At 40.4% G+C, this 27,852-nt stretch overlaps 1 protein-coding gene across 9 annotated transcripts in view; it reads left to right on the plus strand.

Annotated features, from left to right (window-relative positions):
* The window catches only part of LOC137281516 (muscleblind-like protein 1), a 100,096-nt gene that overhangs the window by 58,252 nt on the left and 13,992 nt on the right, over positions 1 to 27,852 (plus strand). For 6 of the 9 annotated variants that reach the window (XM_067812790.1, XM_067812785.1, XM_067812784.1 and 3 more), the window contains 4 exons: positions 18,484 to 18,648; positions 23,300 to 23,359; positions 24,160 to 24,360; positions 25,613 to 25,867. In XM_067812790.1, coding sequence (XP_067668891.1) covers positions 18,484 to 18,648; positions 23,300 to 23,359; positions 24,160 to 24,360; positions 25,613 to 25,867 — 681 coding nt within the window. The remainder of the gene's footprint in view (positions 1 to 18,483; positions 18,649 to 23,299; positions 23,360 to 24,159; positions 24,361 to 25,612; positions 25,868 to 27,852) is intronic. The other 3 variants (XM_067812791.1, XM_067812787.1, XM_067812792.1) reach the window with 2 other exon arrangements.

Below are 27,852 nucleotides of genomic sequence, written 5' to 3' on the forward strand. Positions count from 1 at the left end.
ATCAATTTAATGACAGTAACTATAAGTAAATAATTTAACCCAATCACTTTCATCAGCCCTGTGGCCATGCGGTAGAGCTTCTGCCTATGAATCTGAGACTTGGGGTTTCAATTTCACTTGAGAAAACATTTGTGCTTTCAGCTTAATCATGAACAATATGTTTTAGTTGATTTCAAACACTCATGCATCATGTTGATGTTCATATAAAGTTAAGGAAAGTAAAACCTTGGAAGTGGTCTTACTAACGAAGAGTAAAACCTGGGAAGAGGTCTTTCTAGTACAAAGTAAAACCTGTCCCTCAAATATGTCCCTAAATACCTCAAATGTGGTTATTCTGGTAAAACAAGAAATGATCTAACAAGCACACTTCAGGTTTATATATACAGACCCATAGTAGCATCAAGCTGTTGAATTAAGGCACATTTTATAACGCAGACACAGTATGACCAGAAATAGCATTTTGTGATAATGAACCCTTTGACCTCAGGGATATATTATAGACTTGCACTGTAGCCAATACTTGCTTGGGTCAGGGCATGGGAATACAATCTCATCACTGTCAACATGAGAGCATTTGTTTTGGCAGTAACCAGGAAATATAATTCCTGAAATATTTTCACCATTCTTTCGCAAACAAATCCTTTTTGTGGGGGTGAGAAACTGTTGTCTGGTTATCAACTATGTGAGAGGTTGCATGTCAGTGAGAGCTTGCATGTGAGACAGAGCCTGATGTATCACATCTCTCCACTCCATACCTTTCTTCCTCTTCCTTCCTCTTGTAATCACCACTCTGCCTTCATCCCTCTAACCATATTTCACATCTATTCCCTGACCCAACCTTCATATCATACATCATTACTACTTTCTTTCACACAGGTAACATCTTACTGTAAGCATTCTTTTCATCATCTTGTACTTACCTCTTCCTACTGCCTATCTCCCATATCACTACCTCTGTTTTTCCATTTTGACAGCCCCACTTTGCCTTCCAATGTCTGCCGTCTCTCTTGCCTTCCACTTCTGCCTCCCCCTTCTTCCCTTCCCTTTTCTTTCTGCCCAATCATTTCCCTTCTGCCTAACCCCCTGCCCTTCTTGCCTTCTGTCAACCCCCTTCCTTTAAGCCTGACCCCATTTAATTCTGGCTGATCCCCTTCGTTCTCTCCTTCTGCCTAGCCCCTTCCCTTCTACCTAAACCCCTTTTCTGCTGCCTAACCCCCTTCCCTTTTCCAATTTTGCCTAACCCCCTTCTCCGCTACCTATGCCCTTCCCATCTGGACTCTCCCCTATCACTTCTTCTCCAGTGTCTTTGTCTGACAGTGCTATAAGGGTGACCAGATGAGCAATTGCCACATGAATATGAACAGGCATTCCCCAGTAGAACAAAGGAAATACCAAATGATAGCATCAGGGTGAAACAGTAGTTTTAGAACAAATTCCTCCAAAAAACGTGTTATTTACGGTTTTGTATTACATCTTCAGCACTTGTGTTTCAGACAATGAAGAAAACACTAGTCAGTACTGGTTAATTTACCAGAAGAGCACAATAATTCATAGTTTGCTTATCCTTGTCCCATTCTGTTTTGTCTCTGAGTTCTTAGTGAAAAGACCTTATTGTGAAGTGAAAATCAAGAAAACAGTGGGCAGTGAAACGAATGATCATGAATCATGTACACATGTAACATCATTGCTGATGCCATTAGACCCCTTTTGTGCACATACATGTTTCATGAAGAAAGTTTGAACTGATATTTAACATTGCATCAGCTGTATATTAGTCATACAGTCTCTGGTGTATACTTACTACAAGTGTATAACTGCATTATGGCACATGCATCCCATGGTGGGGATGGACCTGGCGGTTGATGGTTATAGATCTTATGGGTGATGGGATGGACCTGGTGAGGGATGGGAATGGAACTAGTGGGTGACAGGATTGAACTAGTGGGTGATTGAATAGATCTAGTGGGTGATGCCCGGGATGGATCTGGTGCTTAATGGGATTGAGGTGATGGGTGATAGGATTCAATGGGTGGATGATGGGATGGGCGTAGTGAGTAATAGGAATGGACCTGATGGGTGAAGGGATTCATCTGGTGGGTGAAGGGATAGACCTGATGGGTGATGGGGATGGACCTGGTGTTTAATGGGATAGACCTGACGGGTGATTGAATAGACCTGGTTAGTGATGCAGATTTTAGGGTGATGGGATGGACCCAGTGGGTGATGGGATGGACTTTGTGGGTCACCATAAGACTAACCCCCTTGTTGCCGGCATATTATACCATATAGTTATTTCCTTCACTGATATATAGGTCAGGGTATGGACTATAACTTGAGGTCATATAAGGAAGTCAGATGTGGCAAGATAGAAGGGCAAAAAATATTTATAAGGAAAATGAAACCCTATGTATGGTGATGATAGGATTATAGGGTTGCAAACACCTCATCAATTCTAATGAGTGAGTCGTGTCCCACTTTTAGTCCACTCTAGCCATGTGGTTTCTCATCTGCACCTTTCATGAGAATGTTCATCAAGATTTACAAAGTTTTTATACTAGTTTGTTAGTTTGATACTGTTTCTTTACGAAGAGATTTCAACAAGACCCACAACAGAGTTCCCACACCTGCTGGAAACCTGTCATCCAGCTATGTCCAAAAGTCTATATGGTATGGCAGGTATCTATGTTTTACAAACTAAGAGTCACCAGGTATACTGAAACTGTAACATTACAAGTGCTCACAAACCTAAATAGACAGAATTTGTAGCCCCTTGAAACATTGAGTGTGCAGAGGATTGCTGAAAGTAGTGGAATCAGAGGGTGACTACTTCAACAGTAAAAGCACAGGCATATTCCATATGGCTCCAGGATCCTGCAACAGAGTAAGTGAGTAATGAACACATATAGTGATTAGTTCAACAATATTTCTTCTAATGGTTTTATTTAGTTCTAGGTCTTTTTGCTAATGTCACACATTATAACTGACAGAGCCTTGGTGAATATATATGTCATTTACATTTTTTTAAATTAGTTGTTTCATTTCAGCTCCTTTTCAGCAGAGGAAATGTTGTGGCTGTTGATGCTAAAGTGCATATTACACATTTATTAATGTTTTACAAATATATATAATTTCATGTTTGTGAAATAGTCCAGATCAGTTCTGTCAAAACTGTAAGTGCCAATGTTTGCTAGATTTTTGCATGCAAAGTGATCTTAAGCACATGTGAAACAGCAGTTTATGACTTTGTATCAGAGTCACTTTTGGCTCACTCCTTTAAAGCTGTTGTATTATTGATTATTGTATAGGCGTCTGAAAGGTTCACTTGGGCCCAGAAGTGAGTGAATCGGGTCATGACCCTATTGTGTGAATGAGGCTGTGGTCATATAATAAGGTGATAGTGGGTCTCCCTGCTGAGAGTAATCACAGCCTAAAGCAACGGACACAGACAGAGATGTTGTTTTCACTGCAGGGGTTTACTCACTTCATATTAGGCTCATTTTAACTTTTCTGTAAAGACGCTGACCAGACTATAGGCTACATGGTCCTCACCACTATCTAAGACATCTTATGATGTTGGGCATTCCCCAGGTAGTACTGCTGACCATATGACTACCTGAGACGTCTAGGTGATAGGCATGGCCCAGGTAGTACTGCTGGCCATATGTCTACCTGAGACGTCTAGGTGATAGGCATGACCCAGGTAGTACTGCTGACCATATGTCTACCTGAGACGGCTAGGTGATAGGCATGACCCAGGTAGTACTGCTGACCATATGTCTACCTGAGATGTCTAGGTGATAGGCATGACCCAGGTAGTACTGCTGGCCATATGTCTACATGAGACGTGTAGGTGATAGGCATGACCCGGGTAGTACTGCTGACCATATGTCTACCTGAGACGTCTAGGTGATAGGCATGACCCAGGTAGTACTGCTGGCCATATGACTACCTGAGACGTCTAGGTGATAGGCGTGACCCGGGTAGTACTGCTGGCCATATGTCTACATGAGACGTCTAGGTGATAGGCATGACACAGGTAGTACTGCTGACCATATGACTACCTGAGACGTCTAGGTGATAGGCATGACCCGGGTAGCACTGCTGGCCATATGTCTACCTGAGACATCTAGGTGATAGGCGTGACCCGGGTAGTACTGCTGGCCATATGTCTACCTGAGACGTCTAGGTGATAGGCATGACACAGGTAGTACTGCTGACCATATGTCTACCTGAGACGGCTAGGTGATAGGCATGACACAGGTAGCACTGCTGGCCATATGTCTACATGAGACGTGTAGGTGATAGGCATGACCCGGGTAGTACTGCTGACCATATGTCTACCTGAAACGTCTAGGTGATAGGCATGACACAGGTAGTACTGCTGGCCATATGACTACCTGAGACGTCTAGGTGATAGGCGTGACCCGGGTAGTACTGCTGGCCATATGTCTACCTGAGACGTCTAGGTGATAGGCATGACACAGGTAGTACTGCTGACCATATGTCTACCTGAGACGGCTAGGTGATAGGCATGACACAGGTAGTACTGCTGGCCATATGACTACCTGAGACGTCTAGGTGATAGGCGTGACCCGGGTAGTACTGCTGGCCATATGTCTACCTGAGACGTCTAGGTGATAGGCATGACACAGGTAGTACTGCTGACCATATGTCTACCTGAGACGGCTAGGTGATAGGCATGACACAGGTAGCACTGCTGGCCATATGTCTACATGAGACGTGTAGGTGATAGGCATGACCCGGGTAGTACTGCTGGCCATAGGTGTACCTGAGATGTCTAGGTGATAGGCGTGACCTGGGTAGCACTGCTGGCCATATGTCTACCTGAGACGTCTAGGTGATGGGCGTGACCCGGGTAGTGCTGCTGACCATAGGTGTACCTGAGATGTCTAGGTGATAGGCGTGACCCGGGTAGTGCTGCTGGCCATATGTCTACCTGAGACGTCTAAGTGATAGGCATGACCAAGGTAGTTCTGGTGGCCATCTGATAAGCAGCCAGTCATATTGTGACTTGGAGTACAAATTTAATGTGTCACAAAAGAAGCATAGCATCTATAACATTATTAGCTTCCTTTCTTTGTTTATGTTTTTGTCATCTGCTATCATGCCGCTTGTCAACTGAGAATTGACACCTGACCATAGAAATCTAATTGTTGAGTTAAATCAACAAGTCCAATCAAGCTGTAAAAATTCTGATCTGACAGATATAAACCCTAGAACAATTCAGAAAATTTTATAGCATTTTGGGGAGCATAATCAAGGCATTCCATTGATGAGAAGTGAGTGGCACTGAAAATCATGACCAAGAAGTGGAACAGTGATGTTTTCATCTTATAAAAGGGAATCGCCAACAAACTCTTGGGGATTTGACAGCAAAATAAAACAATCAGGTGCCGACTGCATTGTCTTCTCATTCTGTCAGAAGAAGATTGTTCACTGTGGGGTACCGTAGATGTGTGGTTAGCAAGAAAATCTCCATTTCTCATGTTAACAGAGAGAAGAGACGCCGATTTTTCATTGCATTGGAGAAGAAATCAGTGGGATAATGTAATTTTTTGTGATGGGACACAAGTCCACATCAGGAAAGACAGAAAAGTTTGTGTGGAAAAAGTCAGATGAGCTGTTTTGATCCAATTGTTTGGAGATATGTGCCAATCATGAAGGAAATTCCAAGTTTTCAGTGATGTTTGGTGGCAGTGGGGGTGGGAGGGCATAACAGGAAATCATATTCAAACTTTCCTATGCCCCCCACAAAGCCAATATATCAATATCATTGAAAATGTATGGAAACTGTTAAATATCAAACTCAAAGCAAGATTAGGGGACATCAACTCGAGTCAAAATCTCATCCATGTGGTGAATGACATTTGGTCTGGGCCTAGCTCTGTTTACATTTGTCATCTGTATGACAGTTTGCCAAGAGGACTCCAAGATATCCTAAGAGCACAAGGTCATATCTCTAAATTCAGAAAATTTGAGGTGAGAACCTTTATTATTCACATAGTTATGTGAATTTTAAAAAGGGACCCAACCTTTTGGAAACTGACTGTAGGTGATAGGCATCACCCAAGTAGTACTGCTGATAACCAAGCAGTGATCAACAACATGATTATCGATCTACACCACTGGGATACCAGATCACATGTCAACCATGTCAGTTTGTCAGACAACTTGATCCTGTTAGTCACCTCATACAACAACCATGGGTGAATGAAGACCTATTTTAATGGGGATTGGCATGGGTTAACAATATACTTAACAATAAACTTTTGAACATGGGTACCAGTAAATAGTTACATAATGATACTGATAAGAAGCCTCATTCTTGTAAAAATCATCTGCTTGTACAGAAGTTGTAGAGACTATTACTATCTCTGGGTTTTCCTTGTTGAAGTTCACTTGAAACAAAATGGGTGTCTACATTTATGTACACCCATTGGAGTCATGGCTTAATTGTCATTAGCAGAATATCTGTTATGAAGAATATAATGTAACCTATCCTGTCTGTCACTGACAGAACATGTGAAGCAATCTTGTAAGATTTTGAACACATTTGGCTGAGACATTTGTAATATGTTGACTGAGCAAGATGCCACACACTGTTTTGTATGTTTATTAGGATACATATTGACTTTTAATGAGTACCAGATGTGTCTTTTGTTGTTACAAGGACTGTAATCACTCCCTTCTAGTTTCTGAACACAATACAGAAATATACCACAAATCATTCCATTAGTCATGAGCATAGAATGTTTGCAACATTTGTTCCCAGGTAGTCAGATTATAAGAATTGTGACTAATATAGGGAAAATATTGCAGTAGGCAGGCAGCGAGAAAGCTATGTCTGTCAGTAGTGTCTATTGTCCTTTGTCTGGCTGATCAGGCCTTTGCTCCCAGATGTAAGGCTGAGTATTCACGCTGCAGCTGTTTCTGAGGCTGGCGGCAGTCACAGCAAGTATTAGTCAGCCTGCATTGATTGACAGCTTCACTCGCATGTATCTCACTATTGTCCAGTGTCCATATTATCAGTCACACGTGAATGAATAACACTTTGTTAATGACTTACAGACAAAGCATTGTTTGTAGATAAGTTGTTTCAAGGTTAGATGGGTAAAGATAGAAAAATAAATAGTGAGAAAATATTATGGAAATATGAAAAGGATGGAGGACCTATGTTAGTCAACAGGATGACTCTCTATGATAGCTAAGTACCATGATCAGGAATGTTTGAACAAAGTTGATGACAGAAGTAACTTATCAGACTTATGCATTATCCAGATAATAGTGGGGAAGGACATTATGACTTAATGGGTACTGATGGGGAAATATTCCATCTCAGTTTCCTGGCACTTTACAGTCAAGGGAAACTCACCAACATCATCACTTCTCTTTTGATCCTACAGTGAAAACCAGTTTAGGTGATATGGAGAGCTCCAATGAGTGAGTACAGTTCCCTAACTACTGAGCTTATTGAGTGAATTTGCACTATCACCGTATTGAGTGTGTCACATGGACAGACAAGACTGTCTCACCTGGATCTGTTTCTGTATTGACTGTCTGTCTCACCTGGTCATGTACCTGTAGACATCTGTCTCACCTTGATGTATACTGATAGACCATCTGTATCACCTGGTCATGTACCTATAGACATCTGTCTCACCTTGACGTATACTGACAGACCATCTGTATCACCTGGTCATGTACCTATAGACATCTGTCTCACCTTGACGTATACTGACAGACCATCTGTATCACATGGTCATGTACCTATAGACATCTGTCTCACTTTCATGTACCGGTATACTGACAGACCATCTGTATCACCTGGTCATGTACCTATAGACATCTGTCTCACTTTCATGTACCGGTATACTGAGAGACCATCTGTATCACCTGGTCATGTACCTATAGACATCGGTCTCACTTTCATGTACTGGTATACTGACAGACCATCTGTATCACCTGGTCATGTACCTATAGACATCTGTCTCACCTTCATGTACTGGTATACTGACAGACCATCTGTATCACCTGGTCATGTACCTATAGACATCTGTCTCACCTTCATGTACTGGTATACTGACAGACCATCTGTATCACCTGGTCATGTACCTATAGATATCTGTCTCACCTTCATGTACTGGTATACTGACAGACCATCTGTATCACCTGGGTGTGTACCTATAGATATCTGCATCATATGTAACAGGACTCTTCTGTATAAAAAAAGAAAAAGAGGTATACAGAAGTATAAAATGAATTTATTTATTGATATTAACTTAATGTCTTAATTGAAAGAAATATTAAGAAGATGATTTGCCTAGAATGACTGGAATATATACATTTAATGCCCAGTAGATGTACACAGGATGTAAAGTCGAAATATTTCTAATACAAGTTTACTCAGAATATTTTAACAACTAATACTTATTTACACAAAGTTGGAAATATGCGCATTTTGTAAGTAGGCACGAGAGTTTGTATGGCATCTACTGGTTGAGTGTAGTTTTGTAAAGGGTAGTGTGGACCGAATTGTCCTCATAGCTTGGGATATTGGGCGAAGGACAAATTGAATCAGCATTAGAAAATATATCATTTGGTTTTAAAGGGAAAAATAGCAACCCTCTAAAAATTATATGCCTAGTAGTAAAGAAGAATGTTTACACTTTGAGCAGAAAAGAAGTTAAACCAAACTTTCACAGATCAAATGTGAGATAACACAAAATACTACAAATCATGTAAATTTATTGCCTTTGCACAAGGCAACCAAGCTAATATGTATCTCTTGGAAATATAAACTTGAAAAAAAGTTGCTTACCTTTTGACATGTCAGGCCATTTACAGAAAGAATTACTTCTAAGAGAAGAATGTTCATTCACCATTCATCTAAAGATATAATGTAATTCATATTGTATATACTTATCTTCCTACTCCAGTAAATATTCTTATAACAACAGTCAGTCAAGATCACTATAACCCTGGTCAGGGGGTTTCATTATAAGAGCAGGGGTGCATATTTTCATCCTAATTAGTCAGCTTTGTGTTTGTTGGCAATTAGAGATATATCTGATTAGAGACTAAACCCTTACAGACTGTCTGTCTCACCTGGATATATACTGACAGACTGTCTGTATAATATGGGTATGTACCTAGACAAGTCTGTCTCACCTGGACATATACTGACACTGATTGTATCACCTGGACATGTCAGAAACGTATCACAAACGTAGTGCATACAGGAATGTTTTCATTAGTACAATGTTGGTTTTTTCCTCGATAGATTAACTTTAAACAAATGCAATGCAATACGTAATTTACAGAATGCACGGACCAAGGTGTTATCACTTAGTGCTGGAAGGTATATTTCAGGCTGTAATAATGATAGGAAAGTCGAGTGATACTTTAAAAATGTGGATGTACAAAGAGAGTCATGCCAAACCTGGGAATATGTCACAGATTCTTTGCTGTTAAGCATTTGTAATTTTCCTGCATCTCATAAGGGAGCCACTATGGCAGAGATATTTGTTGAGGACAGAGAGCTGGAAATAGTGGCTAACAATTACTGTATAATAAATGTATTTATGCATGAATAACCATTTTTTTAAGATAAATGCATTAGAAATGTTTATCTAAGAGGAACATCTTTGAAGAACATTTGTCTTTTCGTCAGTTTGTCATATAAACAACTGTCAAATAATCAGTTTTATCAGTTCAGTTATATTGTTAAGGTGCCAAATTGTGATATATAAACTTTATTCATGATGTACTAATCGCTCTCTAGGAGCAGTTTTGTTTATCTAATCTTTTTACGCTGTCAGCATTTTTTCACATCTTACAATCCATGCAATAAGTACCATTTTATTCTTATGTTCATCAGACTTTGTTTTGTTGTATCAAATCATTTTTTAAAATACACGTCTTATAAACACATATTTTTTTATAATAACATTCGAAGCAATAAGCATGTTTTATGCATGATGGATAATGTTGATTGATTCTTATTCTGAAAGAGGAGAAAATTGTTTATCACAGTGTCACACCCAGCGTCCAGCCTCTGAAACACTATAACACAAGGATAAAAACCATGATGATATTAAAATGGCACACCTGTAGTCAACACACATCCTGTAACAACCATCAGACAGTGGCTCAAACAACTGTCAAGCACACGCAGTTACGGATCTGAATATAATACATTATTGCATAACACTCCTCTATTCCTACAACAATCAGACTGCTTAAACAAACAGAGTACATAAATAATGTTATTACTCTCTCGTGGAAGATACTGCAGTGTAATTTTTTACAGCAGTATTACAGTGTAATACCGCTAGACATGTGACGTCATCATGATTCACAGTTATGACGTCACAATGCTAATGCCACTGTCGTAATGGTACTAGACCTTGCTTGACTCATGGAAAGCTGAGAGTCCTCACACTGTAGGCAGTGAAGCCGCAGTTTCTAGTAATTTGTTTTGGAGAATAATCAACAGAATACAAAACTCACTTCTGTGAAATACCATTTTGCACATACACTTGCACGCCAGTCTCGCCCCATTTACCCGCTCATACAACAACAGTCGAACTGTTTAAACAAATGAATTACATAAATAATGGTATTGAGCTGACACACACAGAGATGTTTTCATTATACCTTAATTATAGTCTTAGGTGTGGTGACTGTGGTGAGTGCATTCCAATGACAACTGGTCTTGAAAGGAAGAGCTGGTCTAGACTCAGAATGTTTGGAATATTTCTCTTCCCAAAATCTCTCTTTTTACTTGGAAGAGGGATGAACCGGTGGCTCTTTTCATTGTTTGATGATTCCGTGCATCCCCAGGCAGCAGAATACACCATCACACCATTTACCAAAACGACAGAAACAGCATGACTTGGACTCTAGTCACCTTTGACATTGTGAGCGGAAAGGTCATGTGACTTCAAGCGAAGTATGCATAGTGGCCGAAGCTCATTAAACAGAAACTGTTTTCGTAATTAAGATGTACGTATACATAATTGTAACTGAAACTTTGGGTGTATGTTTCTGATGACTGATTGATGACAAATTATTGTAATTCTCTCATATTCTCTCTTAATCTCTATTAATGATTTTCCATTGGTTGGTGCTTTTTGTATGATGAAATGGTCATTTTCAATACTGACCTAAACATAGAAAACTACCCTAAAAGATTTGGTCAAATTATGTGAGTGACACTGACCTTGAATGTTGAATCATCACATGTTCACTACAGACCCTCCCGTCAGTTTAAATGTCTTTTCCTGCTGGGAACTTGGTATCAGTCAGTACTCCATTATCCAGTCTTTCTGAAGCAATTCTCAGTAGCAGGTATGAAAGTGGTACAGTAAAGCAATGTATTTATGAATCTTCGTGTATCAAAACACTGAATAACTGTATGGTGCAAAAGGAAGTGCTTTCAGTCCTGACCTCTCTTGTGATTCTTGCCTGCAGCCCATGTCTGTCTTTACCAGTTGTTGCAGAAGCTGGCCACTTACTTTACACTATCTTGTACATACACATATGCCTTTGATTCAATCAAATCATAAGGAGATCATATCTTCGAGTATTATTCTGACTCTGACTTGTGGTGATATTAACTTGAGTGTTATGCCGCACAAGTTTCAGCGTCAAGGTGTAAAGCAGTTCTAACAGAAACTTGTTTTTCATGATCAAGTGTGTGTAGAGAAAAACGAAATGGATAAGAGTTGTCAGTGATGATCAAGAGGGTAATTCTAGCCTAATTGATCATGTCTCATGTTACTCGTGCTAGCTTAATGATCTAGACCACACTGATTACCTAATCTCTGTGGGAGTTCTCTTCAAGTGTGGAAATGGTGTGGAGATTACTGCCATTAAACACTCACTAGTGTGCTGTACGGTTGAAACCAGTAGCGGTATATGTTGTAGAGTAATGGTACATCATATATTGGTCCTCATGTATGCGGAGATTGTGTAAATGTCATCATCTAGATATAGTGCATGTGTGTAGGTTAGTTGAGCAGTTGTTGGGAGATGACCCCTGGTGGGGTAATGGGTGGTGACCCCCAACCAGGAAGCTGTTCACACGCTGATAAAACATCCCAGTTGAGATAACAGGGATGTGTACAGCAGTTTGCCAAGGGAATCCTGATGATACTTGACCCTGCTACTTAGCTGGCACTGTCCCAGATAGAACACCTGATAGGCTTGCTCTTTCTACAGCCATTCCACTTTTAAGTGATATTTTCTGAAGCTCAATCTAATGCTTTTCTGTAGAAAGTTTTTAATGGTTTTCAGCTGTCACTTTGTTTAGATCAAATTATGCTCCAAATATGTATGTTAGACTGACCTGCAGAGTGAAGAATTCATTGACCTGCTTCAGATTATAGCAAACATATCACTGCCACTTCTCAAAATCAGTATCATGTTGACATCAGCATGTACTACTCTTAAGTAAAGTATAATGTAACAGTCTGATGCAGGGACAGTTAGGGAACACATGATACAGTGTGATGCTGGGACAGTTAGGGAACACATGATACAGTGTGATGCTGGGACAGTTAGGGCACACATGATACAGTGTGATGCTGGGACAGTTAGGGAACACATGATACAGTGTGATGCTGGGACAGTTAGGGAACACATGATACAGTGTGATGCTGGGACAGTTAGGGAACACATGATACAGTGTGATGCTGGGACAGTTAGGGAACACATGACACAGTGTGATGCTGGGACAGTTAGGGAACACATGACACAGTGTGATGCTGGGACAGTTAGGGAACACATGATACAGTGTGATGCTGGGACAGTTAGGGAACACATGATACAGTGTGATGCTGGGACAGTTAGGGCACACATGACACAGTGTGATGCTGGGACAGTTAGGGAACACATGACACAGTGTGATGCTGGGACAGTTAGGGCACACATGATACAGTGTGATGCTGGGACAGTTAGGGAACACATGACACAGTGTGATGCTGGGACAGTTAGGGCACACATGAAACAGTGATGCAAGGGCAGTTAGGGCACACATGAAACAGTGATGCTGGGACAGTTAGGGAACACATGACACAGTGTGATGCTGGGACAGTTAAGGCACACATGACACAGTGTGATGCAGGGTGCAGCTGGGGACATGTGGAACCGTCTGATGCTGGGACTTATGGCACACATGACACAGTGTGATGCTGGGACAGTCAGGGAACACATGACACAGTGTGATGCTGGGACAGTTAGGGAACACATGACACAGTGTGATGCTGGGACAGTTAGGGAACACATGACACAGTGTGATGCTGGGACAGTTAGGGAACACATGATACAGTGTGATGCTGGGACAGTTAGGGAACACATGACACAGTGTGATGCTGGGACAGTTAGGGAACACATGAAACAGTGTGATGCTGGGACAGTTAGGGCACACATGAAACAGTGATGCTGGGACAGTTAGGGAACACATGAAACAGTGATGCTAGGACAATTAGGGAACACATGACACAGTGTGATGCTGGGACAGTTAAGGCACACATGACAGTGTGATGCAGGGTGCAGCTGGGGACATGTGGAACCGTCTGATGCTGGGACAGTTGGGAAACACATGAAACAGTGATGCTGGGACTTATGGCACACATGACACAATGTGATGCTGGGACTTATGGCACACATGACACAGTGTGATGCTGGGACTTATGGCACACATGACACAGTGTGATGCTGGGACAGTTAGGGAACACATGACACAGTGTGATGCTGGGACAGTTAGGGAACACATGACACAGTGTGATGCTGGGACAGTTAGTGAACGCATGAAACAGTGATGCTGGGACTTATGGCACACATGACACAATGTGATGCTGGGACTTATGGCACACATGACACAGTGTGATGCTGGGACTTATGGCACACATGACACAGTGTGATGCTGGGACAGTTAGGGAACACATGACACAGTGTGATGCTGGGACAGTTAGGGAACACATGAAACAGTGATGCTGGGACTTATGGCACACATGACACAGTGTGATGCTGGGACTTATGGCACACATGACACAGTGTGATGCTGGGATAGTTGGGGAAACATGAAACAGTGTTATGCTGGGACAGTTGGGGAACACATGACACAGTGTGATGGAGGGTGCAGCTGGGGACATGTGGAACAGTCTGATGCTGGGACATATGGGGAAACATGAAACAGTCTGATGCTAGGACAGTTGGGGAATTGTGGAACAGTCTGATTCTGGGACAGTTAGGGAAGCTTGAAACAGTCTGATGCTGGGACAGTCAGAACCCTCTTTCTAAAGCATTAAGTACTGAAAATGTCCATGGAGAATGTTCTGGAATGCATGAATATTACAACACTGAACAATATCAAAGCTTTCAAGGAACAGTCAGTGTCGGGGCTGTTGTTATTTTCTCCAGCAATCCCATGAACATGAGGTCTAAGGGAGACTACTCTATAATGGCCTGTGGTCAACTAAGCAAGCAGTTATTGGTGATCATTGAACTATTTTATTTTAACATTTTGCTGTCCTTCAACACATTGACAGATATCTTCAAATTAATTCAAAGCATTTTGCAATTAGTGAATAATTAGACATTTATTGCCAGAGCACACTGCAGATACCTGAAAGCAGCAAGGACACATTAATAATCATTCTTAATCACAAAATCATTCTTCATCACATTTTGTCTTAGTGCATGTCTATGAACTCATGTATGTTGTTCATATAGCTTATGGGACTTTAAGCATATCAGAATGCCAAAATATTTTGTTTTGACATTTTACAGGGCAGCAGGAAAAATTGTATTTGTGAAAATACTAATTGATTTGAAAACGTATGCATTGTTAGAGTCAGTGTTACATGGCATCTCCTCATACAATCAAAGTTTATACTGGCTTAGACAGGACAAGTCTGAAAACATTTGATTACAGAGGAACGTGTGCAAGGATTTGCCTAACGACAAGCAATGCGTCATTGCTAAAGGTGAGACGCCTTGTGCATTATTGTGTTGCTGGTTTACTGAGGTGTGTATAGGCTTGTATTTGTTGTAAAATGAAAAGGTATTCTTTTTGGTTGTGTTGGGGCCGGATGTGACTCATTCAGATGAAGCATTTTTTCCTTTGAAAGCAAACAACACTTTCTATAAATAGTGTTGTTAGACAGGATCACTCTTGGCAGTATGAGGGCTTACTTAATGGGTCTGTCTTGAACCACTGTTTTGTCATTACATTCAAATGTACTTTTTTTTACCAATACACAGCCAGTTTTACATCTATAATTATGAACTTTGATGTGCAGTTAGTATACCCAGGTAACATCCCTCTGTGTATGTTTGAGACAGTCTGGAACATTGGTGGTGTTGTCATGTCATGATGTTCAAGTCGTTATTTCACCATGTGGATGTTTGCTGTTTTATCTTTGAAAGACAGCAGCTGCCATGAATTGTAAAGCAAACAAGCCTGTAGCTAATACTCCATTCACTAAATGTCCCCAGACCTAATGGCATGTGTGTACTTTGATGAGTGGTTGCCAGTGATACCTCACTTGTTGACAAGCAGATTACACTACTGTATCCAGTAGCTGTATGCTGATGATATGGCCAGAGGCTGGATTTGTTTGCGGTGGCTCATCTGTGTTCAGGAACAGATAATAGTCTGTCAGTTCACAATCAGTTTTCATCCATCTTCCTTAATGTGCCATGTCAGCTGACAGGAAAATGATACAATGAACTTTCACATGCATGCATTTTTCAATTAATAGTTAGGTATGTGTTTTATATAACTCACTTGAATTTAGAAACTAACTCATCATGTGAGGAATTCAAATGTTACATTTAGAGGTGTCAAATCTAGAGGATCATAACCCTAACTGTCACCTCAAAGACAAAGTTGAAAAGAGTGAAATGAAAGTGAAATCTGTGTTTGCTAGCAACTACAATGAAAGCAGATCTTGAGCATTTTGTTTCTGTGGTTGTTATCAACTTTTGTATTCAGGTTGATAACCCATGAAGAATATAGGCCTTGGTGGGAACAAAGCTACTAGTTAAGATTGTTGCAGTAGCATTGAAACACATTATGTTTCCACTGTAGAGGTAGGTACCTTGTCCATGTTACCATGTTAAAAGATTAGCATTTAAACCTTTTTTTTCGTTTTCAGTACAAGTTCCATTTGGCATTATTAATTCTACAAGCATCCTAGCTATTCACTGGAAAGTATCAGTTTTTGCTCTTGCAGTCATGATTGGCAGTTATAAAACAGTTACAATTTTGGTTGTGGAATGTAATGCTGCCATGTGTAGCAGAACATTGTCAACAGTAAACACTGACTGCCTTTTCTTCACTACACTGGAAAAATGGAGAGTCTGACATTTGCTTCCTAAATAATATGTCACCATAGCGATGTCGAACCAAGCATTGTTTGTTGTGGAGATGGTAGAATGTCATAGCACAATGAAGATGAAAACACTGTTTGCAAGGTGATGTCAGACCAGACTGTTGTAATTTGAAGCCTTTGATAAAGAATCATTAAGTTTCTGAACATATGGCAGAATATGAAATAAGATATGTTATAACTTAAAAGACATTATTTTTAGAAATGAAATTTTTTACAAAATTATATTAGTTTCATTTTTGGTGAAAATATATGTGCGCTGGCTCCACTGGTTCAATGTTCATTTTGTCACTTTGTTCACCTGCCTATCACAGCAGAGGTAATTGAAGTTCAAGTAAAAACTACAAATTGAAGATTTTGTTTTTCATTTAAATCTTTTACTTAGCATTTCCATGATACTAACATAAGAGCACATGTTCCATAAAGAAATATCATGTACAGTGTTCAGCTAAGATAAATATGATGTCAGTTGATCTTCTTCTTGTTACACTTTCATTCATTCCTGACAGTGCACCAGTTGTGGAATGTCAGCTATTAACTATATATCATATGACTTCAGGGAGTAGCTTATAGGTGAAAAAGTCTCTTTCAAGTTGACAATAAACTGAAAATGTTTGATGGCAAGAAAGGAGTAAATAAAACAGGAATACACTCATACATGTCGATGAGTTTCTGTAAATTCTTGGTCAGCAGTACTTATTGACAGATAAGATTTGTACTGATTCTAATACAGTTTCAAAGACATTGTGTTATTGTGCAGCCTGGATTTTCAGTTAATTCTAAGATTCTATTTGATTTCAGTGCTGAATGAAATAAATCTAAAAAAATATCCTCATTAGAAGCTGTGATAATGGCCTGATGTTGATTATATTGAAGTTGTAGGCAGAAATAGCAATGAAAAACTGATTTGGACAGCCAAGGTATAGAAAGTGCTTGAGCAGTTCAGTTGTTGTACCCAGTGCTAGAAGGTGACCGGCCAGATCATGATCATGTGAACAATCAATTTGACAAATTAAGGCAGATCTTTTTGTTCTGTTCCCTTGCTTTTAATGGTGTATTTTCTTTCAATCTAGCCACATGATTTTTGCAATCATTGCAGGCACACAAACAGACAGACAGACAGACACACACACACACACACACACACACACACACACACACACACACATACACACACACACATTCTTTCCTCTTCTTTTTCTCTTCCCCCTTACCTTCTATAGATCTCACTCTGCTATGGATGGAATCGCTCTCCTCTCCTCTTCTCACTCCTAAGACTTGAGCTGCCCTGCTAAAAGAACATGGAATTGATTGAACGGATGGGGGCATGTTAAATATTCATGAAGAATCAGACCTAATGTGACTTCTTGTGTAAAATTGATAGATTGACAGTCATAATGTGTCAGGCACCACCAACCAGGTTATTTTGACATTCACCTCTTTCAGGGTGTAGAAGAAAACTGGGAAAAACTGCATTTTAGAATTTGCGTCTTGAGTCTCATTGCTCTGTGGGGGTTATTCTGCTTTATCAATCAGATTGGAAAGGTTTATGATTGTGAGAGTTTGAACATGAGCCAGTAGCAGCTGATTACATCATTACTACAGGCAGCCTTGCATCCAGCATGGCTGTGAAAAAATGGCACATGGCAACTGTATACTGTTTGGTTTTTGTCTAGACAGTAGACGTGCTAGCTTTGTTGTAAGGAATGTATTTAATGGCATCACAAGTCTCACTGTAACAAATGAAATTCATATACTTTTGCACATATCATATACTTACTTATTACTCTGTCAACTGATGATTGCCTTGGCCCTCCTGCATATGTTTTAGATTGAAGTCTGGACTAATCACACAGAATATAAACATGGTACATGTAATTTTGTCAGATTTGGGAAGAAGATTGGCACAAGTCACAAAAAACATTTTTCTGTCCCTGCTAATGCAAATGATTAGCAGAAAATTATCATAGTAATAATGTGCTCCTCATATATATGCAGGAATAACTGAATGAACAAGTGAAGTTCTTGATCTGTAGATGGATAATTTCACATGCTTTCCTTCCAGGGTAAATGTCAAAGGAAGGATCCACCCTGCAAGTACCTACACCCACCCCAGCATTTGAGAGAGCAGCTCCTCCAAAATGGTCGGAACAACTTGATATTGAGAAACCTGCAACTCCAGGCTGCTCAAGCTGCCATCCAGCCATATGTGCCCAATGTGATTCCAATGGTGAGTGGGGCTCTTGGTTACTTGTGACATCTTCTTTTTGACAGACTTTGCTTGTACCTTTCACTTGACATTGTCTGAACAGAGAGTAATATGGAGGTGAAATCTAGGCTTCAGCTGGATAATTGCAGAATTGAAGTTCAGTCTTAACCTAGATTGCTGACTATAGGACAGGACTGGAAGCTTGACCCCTTTTGCATAAGGCAGTATTCTTAGACTCTTAGCTTGACATGGATTACTGCAAAATGGGATTTGAAGATTGACCTTGACTACTGTAGGATTAAATTCAAAGATGGACTGTAGGATGGTACGGATGAGTTTGTATGGATCAGTATAGGATGGGACAGATGAGTTTGTGTGGATCAGTATAGGATGGACTGATGGGTTAGTATGGATCAGTATAGGATGGGACTGATGGGTATGTATGGATCAGTATAGGATGGGACAGATGGAGTAGTATGGATCAGTATAGGATGGGACAGATGAGTTTGTATGGATCAGTATAGGATAGGACTGATGGGTAAGTATGGATCAGTATAGGATGGGACTGATTGGTAAGTATGGATCAGTATAGGATTGGACTGATGGTTAAGTATGGATCAGTATAGGATGGGACTGATGGGTATGTATGGATCAGTATAGGATGGGACTGATGGGTCAGTATGGATCAGTATAGGATGGGACAGATGGGTATGTATGGATCAGTATAGGATGGGACAGATGGGTTAGTATGGATCAGTATGGAAGGGACTGGTGAGTTTGGATCAGTATAGGATGGGACTGATGTGTTAGTATGGATTAGTATAGGATGGGACAGATGGGTATGTATGGATCAGTATAGGATGGGACTGATGGGTTAGTATGGATCAGTATAGGATGGACTGATGGGTTAGTATGGATCAGTATAGGATGGACTGATGGGGAAGTATGGATCAGTATAGGATAAGACTGATGGGTATGTATGGATCAGTATAGGATAAGACTGATGGGTATGTATGGATCAGTATAGGATAAGACTGATGGGTATGTATGGATCAGTATAGGATGGGACAGATGGGTTAGTATGGATCAGTATAGGATGGATTGATGGGGAAGTATGGATCGGTATAGGATAGGACTGATGGGGAAGTATGGATCAGTATAGGATGGGACAAATGAGTTTGTATGGATCAGTATAGGATGGGACTGATGGGTTAGTATGGATCAGTATAGGATGGGACAGATGGGTTAGTATGGATCAGTAAAGGATGGACTGATGGGGAAGTATGGATCAGTATAGGATAAGACTGATGGGTATGTATGGATCAGTATAGGATGGGACAGATGGGTAGGTATGGATCAGTATAGGATGGGACAGATGGGTTAGTATGGATCAGTATAGGATGGATTGATGGGGAAGTATGGATCAGTATAGGATAGGACTGATGGGGAAGTATGGATCAGTATAGGATGGGACTGATGGGTATGTATGGATCAGTATAGGATGGGACTGATGGGTTAGTATGGATCAGTATAGGATGGACTGATGGGTTAGTATGGATCAGTATAGGATGGACTGATGGGCATGTATGGATCAGTATAGGATGGGACAGATGGGTTAGTATGGATCAGTATAGGATGGACTGATGGGTTAGTATGGATCAGTATAGGATGGGACAGATGAGTTTGTATGCATCAGTATGGGATTAGACTGATGGGTTTGTATTTATCACTGCAATACTGAACTCAAGTTTTGGTAGGGACAGCTGTTCATTGAAGGGGGATTGAACAGATGAACTTAAGGGAGTGACTCAGACTTGAGACTTAACCAAATTCTGTAATTGGAGAAAAAGTGAAAAAGACTACTTAATAATCTGCTATTAACATTTTGTACATCAAAAACATGATCAGTTATCTTTGTTAGTTCTGGACTGACTCTATAGGTAATTTGCCAAATAATCTCTTTTTATTCATGAATTTGGAAAATTAGATTGTATGTTAATTGCAACACCAGTTGACATGGCCATCTGAAAAAACATTTACACAGGCAAAAAATCCGTCAAGTTTAAGGGTTTGGGTGTGTTGTTTGATTTTAGAACCTTGCATGCTGACACTGTTATACTTAGATCTTCCAGAGTCCTTAGCTTTTGACAGAATTTGCTTTATTATTGGTATTTATGCATGGTATTTGGCTTTTTATGTTTCAACCAGCAATGACACCACAAGCCCTTTTGAGTGCTTGCATTGTTGCAAAGCCTTTTAATGCAAATGTCACTATATGACTACATTGTAGATCTATTTTGGACTTAATGATTTTAGATTTATGAATGTTTGTGTTATGGCTCTGTTTTTGTCTTTGTGTGTCATTAACACTGTAGTAAGACTTGGTGATAACAGCTGATCTGTGCTCATGTCACCTTGCCCAGTAAAAGCCGGTCATATTATATTGATGTAGTCCTATATAAGTCTATATACACATGCAGAAACAGCAAGGTTGAGGAAGATTTGGGAATACATCAATTTAGATGTTGATATGTCAGTAAAACCAAGGAGGTGATAAGTATCACACTTACAAAACATTCAATGTTATGTATATTGTAATCTGGGTTTTTGCTTGGGATATTTCAGTGGAGATTCTATTATATTTACAATGCTGGAAAAAGAATGCACATTGAAAAATCACTAAATGCAATAAACCAATGTTGTTAGCTATAAAATTTAGCATTTTGTAATTTACTGATGAATATTTGGAATGCTTATGAAACAAGAACTAAATCATGCTTCTGTCAACACAGTACTTGTGAGTGACACCAAGCACATCTCTGCATAAAGCAATCATCTGAAATAGTGATATCATGGTGGACATACTTGAAACTGAAACTGACCACTTACAAATCATCTTGTTTGGCAATCAGTCATGTTTTTATACGGTTATGTTTTAATGCTAGAAAGTAGAGAAAACAGCATGATGCACTTCATTGTTGCCATTGTTTGTTTGTTTGTTGTTGTTGTGTTATGACTGTTTGATTTTTTTTCCATGTCCGATGTCAGCATACATAATAAGATTCACTCCAAACTTTCACCCACGATCTTCTGGCCTTGCCCCTACTAATGCAAAATGTAAACACAGATTGATCCTTCCTTCCAACACCTTCCACTTGATGGGACTTGACACTTTGCCTTGTCTCTTGCAATGTGAACACAGGCTGAACTAAAAGCCAGACATGGTCAACATTAGCTGTCTCAGATGTGCAGACTCTATACTTGATATTATCTCTTAGATGCTACCAAAAAAGGGTTTATGCAGTAAGGTAATTATAGATTATTTTAATTATTATCTAGCCTATCCTCTTCTACCGGTGTATGAAAAATCGGAACCACATATTCCTGATTTATAACATAATAAATCCTTAAGCCTTAATGAGTACCAATCTGGATTAACAGCCCGTCATAGAAATAGGCAGGGCCAGGATGGATTAAGAACACATTCTAGAAATAGTCAGTGCCAGGCTGGATTGACAGCAGATCATAGAAATAGTCAGTGCCAGGCTGGATTGACAGCAGATCATAGAAATAGTCAGTTGCAGGCTGGATTGACAGCCCAACCTAGAAATAGACAGTGCCAGCCATGTCTTACAAGCTGTACAAGAGATAGTCAGTGTTAGGCTTGTCTTGCAGGAGTGCGATAGAGTCAGTGAAAGGACAGAACTGCCCATCCTCAAAATGTTCAGCAAGGTTATACCAGACCTAGACAGTGTTAGGCTAGGTGTGAAGGCTATATATAAGAGATAGTCAGTTCTAGGCTAGATGTGAAGGCTATACCAGTCATAGTATAAGACTTAATGTGAAGGCTGTACAAGAGATAGTCAGTGTTAGGGTGGATGTGAAGACTATATCAGAGATAGTCAGCGTCAGACTAGACATGAAGACTATACCAGAGATAGTCAATCTTTTGTATCACCATCATCACTGTAATTACATTCCATATGATAACCCGGCTAGTAGCAGACTCAGTGACAACTTATTGTTACTTGTCATCAACATTTTTAAAAAAGTATTTGGACTCTTTCTGCAACCCTGTGGACATGCTAATCCATTTCGTAGGGTCCGTTGTCAATCTTTATGTGCACAGGATGGAGGAATTCACGTCCTGTTAATCCCTGGTTAGCTAGATGTGCAGGCTATACCAGACACAAAGATAATCAGTGTTAAGCAAGACATGATAAGAGATTGTCAGTTCTAATCTAGATGTGAAGGCTATAGCAGAGATAGTCAGTGTTTGGCTTCATGTGAAAGCTGTACCAGGAATAGTCATTGTTAGGGTGGATGTGAAGGCTATACTAGAGATAGTCAGTATTAGGCTAGAGGTGAAGGCTATACCAGAGATGGTCAGTGTTAAGCTTGATGTGAAGCCTATACTAGAGATAATCAGTTTTAGGCTAGATGTGAAGGCTATACCAGAGACAATCAAGCCAGGCTTGTTTTGCTGGCCATGGAAGCTTGCAAATGTCATGCTCCTCATGCTGTTGTCATTGAGATAGTCACTGTCTAGCTAATTGTCCTGGAGACGGCAAGTGTCTTGACCCATAGCTACAGCTGCATTGGACTCTAACATTTTGCACACCAATACTAATTAGTCTGCATGAATATTTTTCTTTTTATTTCAATGTTTGAGGCCGGGAACAAAGCCGTGGCGTATTCCACAGTTCTGCCTACCGGACATTACCCCCTTATGGTCAGTGGTAATATTCTTACATTATTCACGCACCCTTCATAGTACTGCCATCTGCATGCAGTCACTGAAGGGGGAAGATCTTGTGTGTGTCTGCCCATCTGTTCATGTCCAAACGTTCCCTACACCCATTACTAGATCTCAGCTTGCAGTTGTCAGCATTCTCCCAAATGACGTCTACTTATCAGACAGTACAAAAATTACCTTCTACACACAAGATCTTCCATCTCTCCCTATGCTTTTCTTAATCTTAAAGCTTGCTTAGCATTTGCTTTGACCAGATAGATGCTTGGTTTCTTTAGATAATGAATTTGATTGCTTTTGTTGCAAAAATGATGAGATGGATGAAGCTATGATGTGCTAGTTGTTGAACAAGGCCCACATGTCACATGATGAAACTTGTCTCTCTTCCAGAGTTGCTTCTAGTATGTTGCTGGGTTCAGGTGCTGTGGTGGTGTACAGTATATATATATATATATATATATGTAATGGTATTTCATAGGTACCACAATGGAAATGGGAAGTTGAACAAATGTTTTGAAAGGACATGTCCAAAACTATCCAGTTATATATTCATTCTCCATTAATCAGGTTATTTTTGCTGCCTTCTAATGAACATGATGCACTGTTTGACATATATCCACTGGGCCAGTAATGCAGCAGCATTCAAGCTTCCAGTAGCACGGAATTAGCAGTTTGAACCGTGAATGACTCAGTAAATCTATTCAAGTATAGAATCTGTTGTTATTTATTAAAGTTTTTCTGGGCAGTACTGTTTGCATCTTTGTATGTTGATATTTCAGGCCCCACCATACATGAGTTCTGCACCAACATCAGCTGTGGCAGCCTTCAATCCCTACCTAAATGCGTCCATGCCCGGGACAATGGCTGTACCAGGGACTGGTAGTGAAGCCACGGTTGTCACACAGCAGATCCCAGGTGTCATCCCTACACCTATACAAGCTAGCAGCCAGCAGAAGGTAGCCCGCCCCGATAGACTTGAGGTAGGTCTCCTCTAGCTCCTCCTGCCCTCCCACATGTGTGCTTGGATGATGTACCTAGGTACATGGGAAGTCACTTTGTAGATACTTGCTGGGATGGCACCATTCATGTTTGAAGTATAAGCTTGTCCTTATATTTTATGCTGTAGACTCAAGTGATCTGGAAAGGGAAGGCACTCTGCTGCAAAATGCTTCCATCTTTCAAATGCTTCTTTTTAGATGTAGGTCAGCTCTCTGTACATTTGTTTATTTCCCTCTCCTGGATGCTTGGTATGCAAGGACCCTGGTATATGCTCTGTCAACATCATCTTGCTTGTGGACCCAACCGTGAAGTAGTAAACTTTTGTTCTACTACTGCATTCCCCAAATGTCATATGATAGGGAAGGAAGTAGTAATTCTACAACAAAACTTCAAATTTGTTCTGTTATGTAAGTTAATGGAAGTGTTCTTGCCTGTAGTGGTGACATGACCACGTTCTTGTCTAGGCCTGGCAAGTGCATCATGATGTGTTTGCCTCTGACACTGTTTCTCCCCCCAGAAATACAGTGGGCTCGCTGAAGCTCTGTGCGCTCTGAGATAATGGTAGCAGGTTTACCAGTACTTGGAAGAACTGTCTTTTCAAGGCATAAATGCCACTTTTGTGGATTATTCCAACTTGCTCTCTAACTCTGACTGTATCATACACAAGTTGTGTCTTATACTGATCCATGTACAAAGAATAGATGAAATACCTTCTAGTGATAGTACCTTAATGTAATATCTAATGATAGGTAGACTATCTTGAAAGAGAGACATCCTTAATGTCATTTAAAAAGACTGACAAAATATTTATTGAAATGGGTTGTGGGTATTTTACTTTGGCTTCTTCAATATGCTATCTGAATTAAAGCTTTGGACAGCTTGTGTACAGTTCTATTCACAAGTCACTGCACACATCTGCACTAAATCTACATTGCTACAACGAGCTTTTATCAGGGGCAGGTAACCCTATCTTCCACAAGCTGGATTTAACATGGTCACTGCTGCTAGTTCCATGTGTGTTATCACAACAACGGTAACTATGTAGTGCTTCCCTAGCCACTATTTCTAGACTTTAGCACATTCTAAACTAGTTCACCTCTCTCCTGTAAATTGGTTTGCTTTCTCTCTCTGACATATGTCAAAGCTAGCTATTTTAGTTGCTCAAGGGGCACCCCAAGCTCCGTCTGCAAGTACTAACATATGCCTTTTTCTGCTTTTCTACATTCATTTCAGGTATGTCGTGAATTTCAAAGAGGTACATGCACGCGACAACCTAGCGAATGTCGCTTTGCTCACCCTCCTGACAATGTAACAGTCGACCAATCCGACAACCATGTAACGGTGTGTATGGATTTCATAAAGGGGAAGTGTACGCGGGATTCGTGTAGATATTTTCACCCTCCGGCCCACCTTCAGGCCCAGATTAAGGCCGCTCAACAACGGGCAAACGCTGTCGCTGCGCAGAACGCCCCGACCCAGACTCAGCTGGTAGGGCTACCGTCTGCTTACTTCACACTTATACAGTCTGTCTGTCTGTCAGTCTGTTACCTGTCTGTCAGCTTATTCCTCCCTCTGTCCGTCCATCTGTCCGTCCTCTGCTGTCTTGTGTCTGTAGTTACACTCTATCAGTACCTTGCATACTATGCTTGTTGAGTCTTACTTTACCTTATTATTTATTGCTAGACCTGATACATGGGAATCTGATGCAATTTATTACAAAGGATGTGAAAGGGAAGGTTGGATGTCATTTTTGTTGTGGACTTTCATTCATTACCATCAACATTTAGAAAAAAGCATTCTGAGTTCCTGATGTATGAGATGTTTTTTTGTAATGGTTGCATCAAGATACCTAAGATTCTAATGCTGGGTCACTCCACTTGAAAGCTGCATTCCCTGATATGACATCCGTCAGTCCATCCATCGTCCCCTTGCTGAAAAACGCTGATAGTTTTTTGTTTAGTTTGAGCGTGGCACTACTACACTACCTCCACACTCTATTTGATGTGGGCCGAGAGTCAGCCAACACACCCTCTCTCTCTACCTCTTTAGACTCTAACACTGCATTGTGCAAGCTTGACCGCCTGCCCGCCCACCTGCCCGCCTGTTGTAGTTGCAACCACTCTCTGCCTTTAGTCACTCACCTCTATGACATGCCACTACTGTCTGAGATGGCCACCATCCTGCTAGGGGCTTCTTGGTTAGCTCGGGTATCATGCAAAGTGGACCTGCCAACATAGATGTCGTTAGCTACCTGCTGCCCATGTCTGCTGGTAATGCCAAGCACTGTAGACCTTGCTCTGTCTCCTTCCCTGCTACTTCAATCCACAAATCTGCCATTCCAATCCATATACAGACCACATCCATCAGTTTGTCTGTCTATCTGCAAGTTCCAATGTAAAGCTGTAAATACCTGCGCTGAGAGTCCCGGACGATGCCCTCACAGCAACACCGTAGTCTGCCACAAACCATCTTCCTAACATTTACACGAAACACGTGTACATCATAATGGATGGCTAATTTTTCTAGACAATTTCCAAGCGAAATGTTCGACTGTTACAGCGTTAAGAGTTTCAAAAGGGGGTTATATTAGTCAATTTCAGCAAATCAAGTCAGTGACCCAAACTGCATGTGAACGTTTGGTGTATCGCTTGGTTGTACGTACGTGCTAATATATACCAATCCACGCACATACATGACACATGCGACTTGCTATCTGAACACTGCAATCAGCTTCAAGCTTTGTCCTATATTTTTTGAAAACCCAAGGACAAGCTCAATCCAAATTCATAAATAGATTTGATCTAATCAGATGGAAAAAATTCTCCTCAACATGGATGATCAACCTTAAATATTTTGGAGTAAAGGTATGTTTCCGAGTTGAACAGACAAACTGTTGTAACCACCCCATAGTTACAACACTTTGTCTGCTGCACTGAAAATCATGACATACTCAGCAATGGTTGCCATTGCAACAGGAATACATAGTTTAATATGATAGCTCTTGTGAAAATACATTATCGTTTTGTTTTTCAGCTTTGATGGTTTAATTCTCTTCTGTTGCAGATTTTTCTTATTTGACTAGAAATGCAGCAGGGTTTAGCAAATTGAACTTACACACCCACAAAATAAATGAGAGCTTTCTGTATGTTCTGATGAGCATCACATAGACAAACCTTACTCTTTGCTTTGGGTTGACTCTTTACTGAAAGTGTTTTATTTCTGATTTTTGTTATATGCATGAATTATTAATTTTGGCACTCTGTCTTCTTCTAAGGGTTCTACTCACGTTGTTGATAATAACAACTCAAGCACTTGGCATCTATCCAAACACTTACCTGTATTTTAATTTCAAATTATGGGGAAGGATTTTTCCTTTACTGGATTAAAGGCATGATGTATGTCTCTCTCTAAAGCTTTTTGTAAAGATAACATTGAGTATTTATATGCATGGTATCAATCTTGACCGACGGTGC

Source organism: Haliotis asinina, chromosome 4, assembly GCF_037392515.1.
Source record: "Haliotis asinina isolate JCU_RB_2024 chromosome 4, JCU_Hal_asi_v2, whole genome shotgun sequence".
Lineage (NCBI taxonomy): Eukaryota > Metazoa > Mollusca > Gastropoda > Lepetellida > Haliotidae > Haliotis > Haliotis asinina.